This window comes from Schistocerca cancellata, chromosome 5 (genome assembly GCF_023864275.1).
Source record: "Schistocerca cancellata isolate TAMUIC-IGC-003103 chromosome 5, iqSchCanc2.1, whole genome shotgun sequence".
NCBI lineage: Eukaryota > Metazoa > Arthropoda > Insecta > Orthoptera > Acrididae > Schistocerca > Schistocerca cancellata.
In genome coordinates, this window is record NC_064630.1 from 678,529,102 (window position 1) to 678,543,446 (window position 14,345).

General features: G+C 44.0%; 1 protein-coding gene across 1 annotated transcript in view; it reads right to left on the reverse strand.

Annotated features, from left to right (window-relative positions):
* The window catches only part of LOC126188760 (roundabout homolog 3-like), a 310,858-nt gene that overhangs the window by 91,842 nt on the left and 204,671 nt on the right, over positions 1–14,345 (reverse strand). Inside the window, exon 4 of the mRNA XM_049930370.1 lies at positions 1,545–1,689. Coding sequence (XP_049786327.1) covers positions 1,545–1,689 — 145 coding nt within the window. The remainder of the gene's footprint in view (positions 1–1,544; positions 1,690–14,345) is intronic.

The window sequence follows — 14,345 nt, forward strand, 5'->3', positions numbered from 1 at the left end:
CTAAATGTCAGTAGGCTATCTTACCTTAGGGCATCAAGCTGAAGCATACGACTCTCCCCTTCTACATCAGTGAGCCACATCTTCAGTTAGAGCCGTACACAGCTAAAAACACTTTTCTATTCCTAACGCATACTACTGATTGTGAACAGGACGCAATATTCGGTAGGGTGGCAAAGAGGTAAACAATCTCGTGCCGTCTACAACACGACATTAACTGCACAAGTGGCACTGAAGTGACACTTATAGTTTCTTCCTTAATGGAGGACGTAATGCAGACTTCCTAGAAAAAGCAGAGATAGTGAACGAATAACAATAGATTTCGATGTTCTACAGGCTGTGGACAACGGGGACCGACCAGAAAAAACCTATTATCCATCTTTTATTTCAGAGGATCTGCAACAACTTGCACTGAGAAAATCCCAACAAGTATTGTGATATTATCGTTTGTTGTTGTTGTGGTAACCAGTTCTGAGACTGGTTTGAAACAGCTCTCCATTCTACTCCATCCTGTGCAAGCTGCTTCATCTCCAAGTAACTACCACACCCTACATCCTTCTGAATCAGCTCAGTGTATTCATTTCTTGGTGTCCCTGTAACATTTTTGCCCTTCACAGTGCCCTTAGTGTTTATAGTCACTGAAAATGAAAAAAAAAAATAGTAAAACAATTGAAGTTTGAGTCAAGTTCGATTTCGATTAATGTTGTCAATGAATGAAGAATGTCCATCTCAACGCTTTCTTTGTCGAACATTCCGTGAATTTCCATTGCTTCCAGTACCACAGAACGCTGCTCAATCGGCCAAACAACATAGAAAGAGGAAGTGGTTGACGAGTGGGTATTTAGCCGTTTTTCAAATAATGCAAGATGATGAATAGACCGAGGCATCAATCAGGTGACGTTTGAAGTGTTTTTCTCATGCCATGACTTGTACCAACCACAGTTATCATGAGAATCAGGCAGGATGTCTGTTTCAACAATCTAGGTAAGTCTAGTCATTTCTACTAGCTCTTCATGATGAGTGTGTTGTGGCCACTTCCGTCTTCCGAGGTACAACACGTGTCTTCACAAGGCTACACCCATAAATTTCCAGGTTGAGAATACGCTTAGACCCCCTATAACATCTCTACGGATCCTCTGAATCACCCAGTTTCACTCCCAAAGAAATTTTTGGAGCTGTATTGAACAGGGGGAAGGCGGCGCGTAGCAATTAGAATCCCAGCAAATTATTAGCTCTGATGGATCAACTTATCGATGAGTGATTTGAGCTGGATATGGCATACACGTAGAAGTGTGTGGACTCACCACCTTGCAGTGGTGCTATTAGCAAGGCTAGAGATGGGGTTACAGTGTGTTAGCGTGCAATCTCTAAAAGGTGCTCTCTCTTCATTTCGGTGTGTGCTTATGTAGATAGAGATACAGACAGGTCTAACAGACATATCTCACCTAACGGCCCGAAACATGAGTTGAGCAATGAATGGTGGTTGGTCTTTACTGTGCAGTGTCGGTGACTGTGGAGAGTGGCGTGGTAGCTAGGCAGCGACTTACAGTAGACGGACAGCTTGACGGAGTGCTCCTGGATGCCGGCGCGCACGTGCGAGTTCTCTGCCCGACACGTGAGCAGGCGGCCGTTGTCGCCTTGTGATGGTGTCAGCGACAGCGTCGACAGCGTCTCGTTGCTGTCAGAGGACACCTACGCCACCAGAAACACATACGGTCACTTAGAACAGTGTTGTTACCACAGGTTCTCATAAACAGTAGCTGCTACCCAGTAGTATTTATTTCTCCATGCACTGTTTCGCCTTCTGATACAGTTTCCCAATCGGTAGTCGACCATCGAACCTATGTAGTTCGTGGCAGCTAACAACAAATTACTTGAAACTGATCAACAATCTATATTAAGGGATTTCCATTATTTCCGACACAATATTGCTTAATGCTTGCTGATTCAATAGATACCAGCAGACACATGATTCTTTAAGGAATCAAATCTCATTTATAAGACAGCTACAAACGTCGGGTTACCTAACTAATCAGCTAAGTCTTTGATTCCGATGAGTGACTTCCAGCATGTAAGGGCGAAAAACTTTAGAAAAGGTTTGCTTAGCAGTCCTCTTATCATAAAACACCGGATGAACATAACCTGGGTAATCAAATGTTCCATTTTAGGCAAAAGCTGGTTTTTCAAGCATCTATATGTTTATGAACTAATACGTGCTGAACTAATATGTACTGAACACTCCCCTCCCCCCCCCCCCCCCATGAACCATGGGCCTTGCCGTTGGTGGGGAGGCTTGCGTGCCTCAGCGATACAAATAGCCGTACCGTAGGTGCATCCACAACGGAGGGGTATCTGTTGAGACGCCAGACAAACGTGTGGTTCCTGAAGAGGGGCAGCAGCCTTTTCAGTAGTTGCAAGGGCAACAGTCTGGATGATTGACTGATCTGGCCTTGTAACACTAACCGAAACGGCCTTGCTGTGCTGGTACTGCGAACGGCTGAAAGCAAGGGGAAACTACAGCCGTAATTTTTCCCGAGGGATTGCAGCTTTACTGTATGGTTAAATGATGATGGCATCCTCTTGGGTAAAATATTCCGGAGGTAAAATTGTCCCCCATTCGGATCTCAAGGCGGGGACTACTCAAGAGGATGTCGTTATCAGGAAAAAGAAAACTGGCGTTCTACGGATCGGAGCGTGGAATGTCAGATCCCTCAATCGGGCAGGTAGGTTAGAAAATTTAAAAAGGGAAATGGATAGGTTAAAGTTAGATATAGTGTGAATTAGTGAAGTTCGGTGGCAGGAGGAACAAGACTTCTGGTCAGGTGACTACAGGGTTATAAACACAAAATGAAATAGGGGTAATGCAGGAGCAGGTTTGATAATGAATAGGAAAATAGGAATGCGGGTAAGCTACTACAAGCAGCATAGTTAACGCATAGTTGTGTCAAAGATGGACACGAAGCCCACGCCTATTACAGTAGTACAAGTTTATATGCCAACTAGCTCTGCAGATGACGAAGAAATTGAAGAAATGTATGACGAAATAAAAGAAATTATTGAGATAGTGAAGGGTGACGAAAATTTAAGTCATGGGTGAGTGGGATTCGGTAGTAGCAAAAGGGAGAGAAGGAAATGTAGTAGGTGAATATGGATTGGGGCTAAGAAATGAAAGAGGAAGCCGCCTGGTAGAATTTTAATCATAGCTAACACTTGGTTCTAGAATCATAAAAGAAGGTTTTATACATGGAATAATCCTGGAGATACTAAAAGGTATCAGATAAATTATATAATAGTAAGACAGAAATTTAGGAACCAGGTTTTAAATTGTAAGAAATTTCCAGGAGCAGATGTGGACTCTGACCACAATCTATTGGTTATGATCTGTAGATTAAAACTGAAGAAACTGCAAAAAGAAGGTAATTTAAGGAGATGGGCCTGGATAAACTGAAAGAACCAGAGGTTGTACAGAGCTTTAGGGAGAGCATAAGGGAACAACTGACAGGAATGGGGGAAAGAAATACAGTAGAAGAAGAATGGGTAGCTTTGAGGGATGAAGTAGTGAAGGCAGCAGAGGATCAAGTAGGTAAAAAGACCAGGGCTCTTAGAAATCCTTGGGTAACAGAAGAAATATTGAATTTAATTGATGAAAGGAGAAAATATAAAAATGCAGTTAATGAAGCAGGCAAAAAGGAATACAAACGTCTCAAAAATGAGATCGACAGGAAGTGCAAATGGCTAAGCAGGGATGGCTAGAGGACAAATGTAAGGATGTAGAGGCTTATCTCACTAGGGGTAAGATAGATACTGCCTACAGGAAAATTAAAGAGACCTTTCGAGATAAGAGAACCACTTGTATGAACATCAAGAGCTCAGATGGAAACCCAGTTCTAAGCAAAGGAGGGAAAGCAGAAACGTGGAAGGAGTATATAGAGGGTCTATACAAGGGCGATGTACTTGAGGGAAACGTTATAGAAATGGAAGAGGATGTAGATGAAGATGAAATGGGAGATATACTGCGTGAAGAGTTTGCTAGAGCACTGAAAGACCTAAGTCGAAACAAGGCCCCGGGAATAGACAACATTCCATTAGAACTACTGACGGCCTTGGGAGAGCCAGTCCTGACAAAACTCTACCATCTGGTGAGCAAGATGTATGAAACAGGCGAAATACCCTCAGACTTCAAGAAGAATATAATAATTCCAATCCCAAAGAAAGCAGGTGTTGACAAATGTGAAAATTACCGAACAATCAGTTTAATAAGCCACAGCTGCAAAATACTAACACGAATTCTTTACAGACGAATGGAAAAACTAGTAGAAGCCGACCTCGGGGAAGATCAGTTTGGATTCCGTAGAAATACTGGAACACGTGAGGCAATACTGACCTTACGACTTATCTTAGAAGAAAGATTAAGGAAAGGCAAACCTACGTTTCTAGCATTTGTAGACTTAGAGAAAGCTTTTGACAATGTTGACTGGATTACTCTCTTTCAAATTCTAAAGGCGGCAGGGGTAAAATACTGGGAGCGAAAGGCTATTTACAATTTGTACAGAAACCAGATGGCAGTTATAAGAGTCGAGGGACATGAAAGGGAAGCAGTGGTTGGGAAGGGAGTAAGACAGGGTTGCAGCCTCTCCCCGATGTTATTCAATCTGTATATTGAGCAAGCAGTAAAGGAAACAAAAGAAAAATTCAGAGTAGGTATTAAAATCCATGGAGAAGAAATAAAAACTTTGAGGTTCGCCGATGACATTGTAATTCTGTCAGAGACAGCAAAGGACTTGGAAGAGCAGTTGAACGGAATGGATGGTGTCTTGAAGGGAGGATATAAGATGAACATTAACAAAAACAAAACGAGGATAATGGAATGTAGTCGAATTAAGTCGGGTGATGTTGAGGGTATTAGATTAGGAAATGAGACACTTAAAGTAGTAAAGGAGTTTTGCTATTTGGGGAGCAAAATAACTGATGATGGTCGAAGTAGAGAGGATATAAAATGTAGACTGGCAATGGCAAGGAGAGCGTTCCTGAAGAAGAGAAATTTGTTAACATCGAGTATAGATTTAAGTGTCAGGAAGTCATTTCTGAAAGTATTTGTATGGAGTGTAGCCATGTATGGAAGTGAAACATGGACGATAAATAGTTTGGACAAGAAGAGAATAGATGCTTTTGAAACTTGGTGCTACAGAAGAATGCTGAAAATTAGATGGGTAGGTCACATAATAAATGAGGAAGTATTGAATAGGATTGGGGAGAAGAGAAGTTTGTGGCACAACTTGTCTAGAAGATGGGATCGGTTGGTAGGACATGTTCTGAGGCATCAAGGGATCACCAATTTAGTATTGGAGGGCAGCGTGGAGGGTAAAAATCGTAGATGGAGACCAAGAGATGAATACACTAAGCAGATTCAGAAGGATGTATGTTGCGGTAGGTACCGGGAGATGAAGAAGCTTGCACGGGATAGAGCAGCATGGAGAGCTGCATCAAACCAGTCTCAGGACTGAAGACCACAACACACAACGTGCTGAACAATATGTTGTACAACGATATAGTGTTCAGCTATATTGAATGGTATATGTGGATATTGTCTGCAAATTGTTGTTCGAGTGAAATTGGTAGTAAGGAAGTTGAAAATTATAACGTCATGCCTGATGCTGAGGTTTCACTGCATGAACAGCGTCGTCTTGGGCGCTTCAGTAACGACCGATCGCCATGTTATCCTCCGCAATGGCGTCAGTGGATGCAGTATTGAGTGGCTCGCAGTCAACAATCAGTACATCTTTACCCGGCAACTGTGAGTTTTCGTAACCAGGAGCCGATACTATTCGCCGAGCAAGTCCTTAACTTATATGAAAAAAGTGACTGCTCCATGCTCTAGCCCACCCACCAAGTGAAACTCCCTGGTAGTACCGGGAATCGATCCAAGACATTCGGCATTGCAGTCAGCCACGATTACCATTCAGCTGAAGACGCAAATGTAAAGGCAGTAAGCTATAAACTTCTGTCCTGGCATCATACTGTAGACCTGGTATTTGCGCGCCATTTTTTACTCTGACTGCAAAAAAAACTACACTTTCTAAATACAGTAAATGTAATCTTGTGTTAAACATTCACATAAGATTATAACTCTTAATAACTAGATTATGGCAGTATTTGAAATTTTTGAATAAGTTAAAAATTAGGCGAAATCTGGGAAATGAAATTTTTCTTGCTCTTCAAGGCCGATAAATAGCCAACTTATAACTGGTATATAGTTTGAAACCGTTTTAATACTTCCCTATTACGTGTAGAAGATTTTACATTCAAAGACAACAGAACTGAAAGTCTGTAAACTTAGACAATGGTGAATCTCATTGAAAACTAGTACCTGTGAGGATATCGCCAAGATTTTTCAAAGATGTGGGATAAGGAGTAGGATAAGATGGATTGAATTCGTTGAGCATTTGATGGCAGTTCTTTGAAGAAATATTAAGTGCAGGTTGAGTGCAGAATTACCTATTGTACTACCGGGAACTGAGTACAACATCTAACACGACACGAAGGAATTAAACACGATAGCTACCTGTGAGCATTGATTTCTATCGATGAGGCAAGTTGAGACCGGGATACGAGCCCGTGTCTCGTGCTAACTAGGCAGATGCGCTGAAAAGTATGATATCCGGACGCAGTGGTCACCACAATCCCACAGACTACCCTACCACGTCTTCTCTCAGACCCAGGTTCTTACCTTAAACCACACACTACCGATGTAGTGCTCCTGCTAATTAGCCTTGAGGTGTTCCTGCTCACTAGCCTTAATACTCTCTGTGTCTGGACGATACCCGTGAGTTCGAGCTTGGTGCGTATCTGGACTGAAGAGATCATCGGCCGTCATCGCCATAATTGTACATAAGCTCTAATTCTTACGGGAATTGGCGAGATGCTGTGATGCTGTGATTAATGAGGGTAATGAACAGAGGCACTACATCAGTAGAGTGCAGGTGCCTTTTTTTTTTTTGAGTCATCCAGTCTTCTCACTGCCTTTAGACGACCCGTCACGAATTCCTGTACCGTGCCAGCCTCTTCAACACGTAGCCGCAGTTACAACCTACGTCCTCAATGATTTGCTGGATGTTTTCCATTCTCTGTCTTCCTTTACAATTCTTACCCTCTACATCTCACCGTGGTACCATGGAAATTATTCCAATCTTGTTGTCAGTATTTTTCATATATTCCTTTCCGGCCCAATTCTGTGGACAACTTCCTCATTCTTTACCTTGTCAGTCCACATAATGTTCAACATTCGTCTGTAGCACAACATCTCAAATGCTTCGATTGTCTTCTGTTCCGGTTTTCCCACAATCCATGTTTCAGTACCATACAACGCTCTGCACCAAGTGTACATTCTCAGAAAGTTCTACCTCAGATTATTCTTTATGTTAGTTAGTAGTAGACTTCTCTCGGTCAGGAATTCGATTTTTTCCAGTGCTAGTCTGCTTTTTATGTCCTCCTCGCTCCACCCGTCATGGGTTATTTGCTGTCTAGGTAGCAGGATTCATTAACTTCATCTACATTGTGACCACCAACCCTGATCTTTAATTTATCACTGTTCTTATTTTTTGATAATTCTCATCACTTTCGTCTTTTTTCAGTTTGCTCTCATTCCATATTTTGCACTCTTTAGACGCTTCATTCCATTCAGCAGATCCCGTAATTGTTCTCAATTTTTACTTAGGATAGCAATGTCATCAGCGCATCTTATCATTCATATTCTTTCACCTTAAACTTTAATTCCATTCTTGAACCTTTCTTTTATTTCCGTGATTGCCTCTTCGATGTACAGATTGAACAGCAGTAGCAGAAGCCTACGTCCTGCCTTACACCCTTCTTTATCTCAGCACTTGGCACTTGGTCTTCCACTTTTATTATTCCGTCTTGTTTCTTATACATATTGTATATTACCTGTGTTTCCCTATGGATTACCCCTATTTTTCTCAGAATTTCGGACATCTTGCACCGTTCTACCATGTCGACCGCTTTTTCCAGGTTGCAGATCATATGAATGTGTCTTGATGTTTCTTTAGTCTCGCTTCCATCATCAATTGCAACGCCAGAACTGCCTCTCTGGTGCCTTTACCTTTCCTAAAGCCAAACATCGTCTATTAACAAATCCTCAATTGTCCTTTCCATTCTTCTGTGTATTACCCTTGCCAGCAGTTTGGGTACATGATCTGTTAAGCGTAACGTGCGATAATTCTCGCACTTGTCGGTTGTTGCAGTCTTCGGAATCGTGGGGATCATGTTTATGCGAAAATCAGATGGTATATCCTCGGATTCATCCTTTCTACGCACCAACGTGAATAGTCACTTTGTTGCCACTTCCCCCTATGGTTTTAGTAATTCTGATGGAATGTTATCTATTCCTTCTCCCGCATTTGATTTTAAGTCTTCAAGAGATCTTTTAAATTCTGGTTGTATTACTGGAACAGCTATCTCTTCTATATCGTCTCCTGTTTCTGATACAGGCATTCAGTTTATGCTTTCCATGTATCCCCTATCTCCTCTCCATTTAACAGTGGTATTACCACTGCACTATTAATTTTGCCGCCCTTGTTTTCGTCTCATTAAGGGATATTTTGACTTCCCTATAAACTGAGTCAGTCCTTCCGACAATTATTTCTTTTTCGATTTCTTCACATTTTTCATGCAGCCATTTAGCCTTAGCTTCCCTGCACTTACTGTTTATTTCATTCCTAAGTGACTTGCATTTCTGTACTCCTGAATTTCCTTTTTCGTTTTTCTACTTTCTACTTTCCTCGATGAACTAAGAATTCCTTCTGTTACCCATCCCTTATTCGCAGTTACTTTCTTTGTACTGACGGTTCTCTTTCCAACTCGTGCAACTGTCCTTCTTAGAGACGTCCGTTCCTCTTCAAATTAAGTGCCTAGTCAGCAACTCTTTAGCAGTTTCTATAGCCTCAGAGTATTCCACGCGTACCTCTTCATTTCCTAGTACCTCCGTATCCCACCTCTTTGCACACTAATTCTTCCTGACTAGTCTCTTAAACCTCAGCCTTACGATCCAATATCTGTTTTCGGAATCTCTGTCTCACCATGATGTAATCTAGTTGAAATCTCTTGGTCTTTTCCAAGTATACCTTCTCCTCTTGTGATTCTTGAACAGAGTGTTCGCTATGACTAGGTGAAATTTCTTATGGGACTCAATTAATCTTTCTCCTCTCTCATTCCTAGTATCAAGCCCATATTCTACCATAAAATTTTCCTCTACTTGTTTCCCTACAACAACATTCCAATGCACATTAACTGTTACATTTTCATCGCCCTTTACGTACGTACTGGATTACACGTTCAATACCCACATATACATTGAAGAGCCAAAGAAACTGTTGTATTGTGTTGTATGTTAACCGGGGACCTAGAAACGACGGAGAGGCTCCCCGCTGCAGTCGCAGTGGTCCACAACACCACGACGACTACCGCAGTACACTTCACTCCTCCGCCGGCCCACACCGAACCCAGGCTTATTGTGTGGTTCGGCCCCCGGTGGATCCCCCCAACCCCCGCCCCAGCGAACGTCTCACACCAGACGTGTGTAACCCCTATGTGTGCGTGGTAGAGTGATCGTGGTGTATGCGCACGTGGAGAACGCTTTTGCGCAGCAATCGCCGACATAGTGTAACTGAGGCGGAATAAGGAGAACCAGTCCGCATTCGCCTAGGCAGATGGAAAACCCCTAAAAACCATCCACAGACAGGCCCGTTCACCGGACCGAAGCAAATCCGCCGGGTGGATTCGTGCCAAGGACCAGGCGCTCCTTCCCGCCCGGAAAAGAAACTGTTACATCTGCCTAGTGTCATCTAGAGCGCCAGCGAAAAAGTGCCGCAACACGACATGGCATGGACTCGAATAGTGTCTGAAGTAGTGCTGGAGGGAATTGAAACCATGAATCCTGCAGGGCTGTCCATAATTCCGCAAGAGTATGAGGGGGTCGTGATCTCTTATGAGCGGCACGTTACAATAATGTTCATGTCTGGGGAGTTTGGTTGGCAGCGGAAATGTTTGCTACTCTGTGGCAATTCTGGACGCGTGTGGTGTCGCATTATCCTGCTTGAATTGCCCAAGTCCGTCGGAGTGCACAATGGACATGAATGGATGCGGGTGATCATAGAGGATGCTTACGTACCTGTCACCTGTCAGAGTCGTATCTACCCACACAGGGGTCCCATCCAGAGCCTCCTCCAGCTTGAACAGTCCATTGCTGACATGCAGGTTCCATCTGTTCATGAAGTTGTCTCCATATTCGTACACGCCCAGCCGCACGATACAATTAGAAACGAGACTCGTCCGACCAGGCAAAATATCTCCAGTCATCAACAGTCCAATGTCGGCGTTGACGGGCCCAACAGAGGGGAAAGCTTTGTGTCATGCAGTCATCAACTGTACACGAGTGGGCCTTCGGCTCTGAAAGCCCATATCAATGATGTTTCGTTGAATGGTTCGCACGTTGACACTTGTTAATGGCCGAGCATTGAAATCTGCGGCAATTTGCGGAAGCGTTGCGCTTCTGTCACGTTCAACGATTCTCTTCTGTCGTCGTTGATCTCGTTCTTGCAGGATCTCTTTCCGGTTGGAGCAATGTCGGAGATTTGATGTTTTACCCGATTCCTAATGTTCACGATACACTCATGAAATGGTAGGACAGGAAACCTCCACTTCCTCGCTACCTCTGAAATGCTGTGTTCCTTCGCTCGATTGCCGACTGTAAAACCATGTTGGAAGTCACTGAAATGTTGATAAATTGCCATTGTAACAGCAGTAACCGATTTAATAACTGCGCCAGACACTTGTTGTCTTATATAGGCGTTGCCGACCGCAACGCCGTGTTCTGCCTATTTACATATCTCTGTATTTGAATACGCAGGGCTATACTAAATTCTTTGGAACTTCGGTGTGATTTCTCTATCCCTTCATCTTCAACTTGCTACGTCGACATGTGTACCTGAGCTACCGTTTACGGTGTTGGTTTCCTGTCAATTATGATGAGAACAACGCTGTCACTGAACTGTTCACAGTAACTAACTCTCTGCCAGCATTCCTATTCGTAACGAACCCTACTCCCGTCGTACCACATTCTGCCGCTGTTGATACTACCCGGTACCCATCATACTAGAAATGCTCGTCTTCCTTCCATTTCACTTCACTGACCCCCATTATATCTAAATTGATCCTTAGCATTTCCCTTCTGTCATTCCATTCCTCCCCTCCCCCCCCCCCCCGACTCGTTGTATGTTATCGTATCGTCGGTAATTAAATATTTTCCTCATGGCCACCTCCCCCTTGTGAGTCCCGTCCCGGAGATCCGAATGTGGGACCATTTCGGAATCGTTTGCCAATGGAGAGATTATAATGATACTTTTTCAGTTATAGTCGACATTTTCTGTGGATACACGTTACGTGTATTTAACACAATGGTTTCCATTGCCTTCTGCATCCTCATGCCTTTGATTATTGCTGTTTCTTCCAACTTCAGGGACAATATCCCAGCCCAGGGGAATGGAGTGCCCTGAACCTGCTCCTCCACCCTCTTCGACAAGGTCGTTGGTTGATTGGTGTGTGACTTCTGAAGTTGGAAGTCTTCGGCCGCCCACGGCGATGTTTTTTGTTCAAATTTTCGGTGGTGGCGAGGTTCGCACCCGGAACGGAGGGAGTTTTGATTACTAATCAAAGACGCTACCCCCGCACCAAAGATAGTTGAGAGTTTCAGTCTGATGGGAGGCACGCTAGGTAGTCTTTGAGGCTGTGTTTACCACTGTGTCCAGATGGCATCGTGGTCTGCCTAGAACCCAGGAGACCCGGGTTCGAAACCCAGTCCGGCACAAATTTTCAACCCGCCCCATTGATATAAATCAATGCCCTCTGTATGTTAATGTCTTTAAGTCCTTCGTGTCTCGTTTCATAGTATCTGCAGGCTCAAGAATGATGATTGTTCATTCTGACACGTCCGAAAGAAGAGTCACCACATATACGGAACATTTAACACATTGCTGTTTACTTGCTCTCTCCGTCGCAGATTTGCTGTGGTGCTTCTTCATATATGACAGATCACATTTGACTCAGATCGAAGTATGACCGAATAATTTCATATTTCAGTATCTTACATTCGTAAAGCTGCGAATGGAGATCTCTCAATTTCGTTCGCAGACGGACAAAGCAGATCCACAGTGGTGTGTCGTGTCCCCATGGCATCGCACGCCTACCAGGGCGTCAATTTCTGCCAGCGCTCGCCGGATGCGGCGTTAACATCCCCCCTCTCGTTCGCTGTGGCTTCTGCCCTGAAACGATCCTCGCGGGGCCGTATCGCCGAGGCTTTCCCGGTCGTGCAATAAACGTCAGGCCCGGCCGGCAACGCATTTGGCACGCAAAGAGAGAGGAATGCCGCTGTCAGGCAGCAGTGCGTGATCCCAGGGGCTCTGATGGATGCTGCGGAGGTTTCGCTGCGCGGGACTCGTGGGCTGACAGCGCGGGCGCAACAGCGTCCTCTGAGGGCGGATAAATCGGTGGCCCCAATTGGAATCGATTGACAAATGCCCCTGATGTCTCGCGCGGCGAGCCGAACACACTGCAGGCCGGGGAAGCAAAAGATTAATGCTGCAGGGATCCATATGTATGGCTGAAATGTCGAACTGGGTCATCCTAGATCATACCGTTCTTGTAGCACAAATGTCGCAGAACGGACACTTCGAGTGGAAACAATGACGGACTGTGACCACTACCTAACAGTTATGGCTCGTAGGTACCGTAAGGAGGACGCAGAACAATTGTGCTACGTGTTTTAGGTGGAAACTTGGAGAGTAGAGTCGACCTTGAGAGCAGGAAATCGTCTCAGAACAACAATGTGGCCTCCAGGCGGAGTCTACGACAAATAGTCGCGAAACACTGTAGCAGAAATGTCGCAGATCGGACGCTTCGAGTGGAAACAATGACAGACTGTGACCGCTACCTAACAGTTACGGCCCGTAGGGAACGCAAGGAGGGTGCAGAACAACTGTTCGATGCGTTTTGGATGGAAACTTGGAGAGTAGTGTCGACTTTGAGAGCACGCAATCGTCTCAGAACAATAATTTGGCCTCCAGGCGCAGTCTACGACAAATAGTCGCGAAACTCTGTAGTGCAAAGTATACCACATGTTGACCACTACAGCGATACTTGACCTCCAAGCGGCTGGCATCTAGTAAGAGCCGTGGCATGATTTAATTTAAAAATATATCACTTTCAATGGAAGTACTTCATTTTTTCTGTTCAATAAATGGGACAGTGATATAACCTGAAAAAATATTATTTTCAGTGGTATTACTTCACTGTTTTCCGTTAAATAAAAGGGGTAGACATTTCTGCAATATGATCAGGCAAACACAGCTCTTCTCCTCCACTTTCTGTGAGTTTTCTATACCAACCACCGACTCTCGCACCGAAGTTTCCATTCCTTCGATTTTGTCAGATCTCTTCTTGCATAGCGCTGTTCTGCATAGCACGCCTCACGCCTTCGTTCCCAATTAGCAGGTTTTGTCCTCTATTTCTCTCTGCCTTTCCTCTGACATTCTTCTAAGATCTCCATATCGCGTTACATGTTTTCAATTGTATCTATGATGCCCGTGGTAAGGCTAATCTGTTCTTGTAGCACCCGTTAAGTGCAAATATATTTAAGATTAATTAACATATATTAACAAAATCTTTCCCGAGGGGGAACCTGTTCCCCTACCGGGCGCGTCCCCAGGTGGCGGATAGGGGAAAGCTCTACAGATATGTAGGGTAGGTGGGAAATAAAATACCACCCGTGGACCAACACAGGACCAGAAATCCAAAGGCGACTGTCTCACATTGGGCGGTCTTTGGTCAGCGTCTGTTCCCCAGGTTAGGGGCGGCTGGGAAAAACCTCCAGGGCTAACAACCGTGCTTGTAAATTTGTGGCTCGAAGAGTCACCCCTTACATAATACTATCAATCATGAAAGAGTGTAATGTGAAACAAATTACCCCAGGTGGACAATCCACCGCACCAAGGTGCGCAAGCAGACTATCGGATTCTGGGGAGTCTGCAGCATTGCACAGAGATGAATCGGGACATGATAAGACATCAAGCAAATTGAAATGTAAGAAAACAAGTTACATAGCTACTTTCAATGTAAACTCTCTTTTAAAAACAGGAAAATTAAAACATCTTACAGATACCCTCAAACATCATAGAATACTCATAACATCACTACAAGAAACTCGATACATAGATGAAAACAATTTTGATTCCGGAGGTTTCAGAATATACAAAGGAAAGGTAGGCAAAAGAATAATGAAA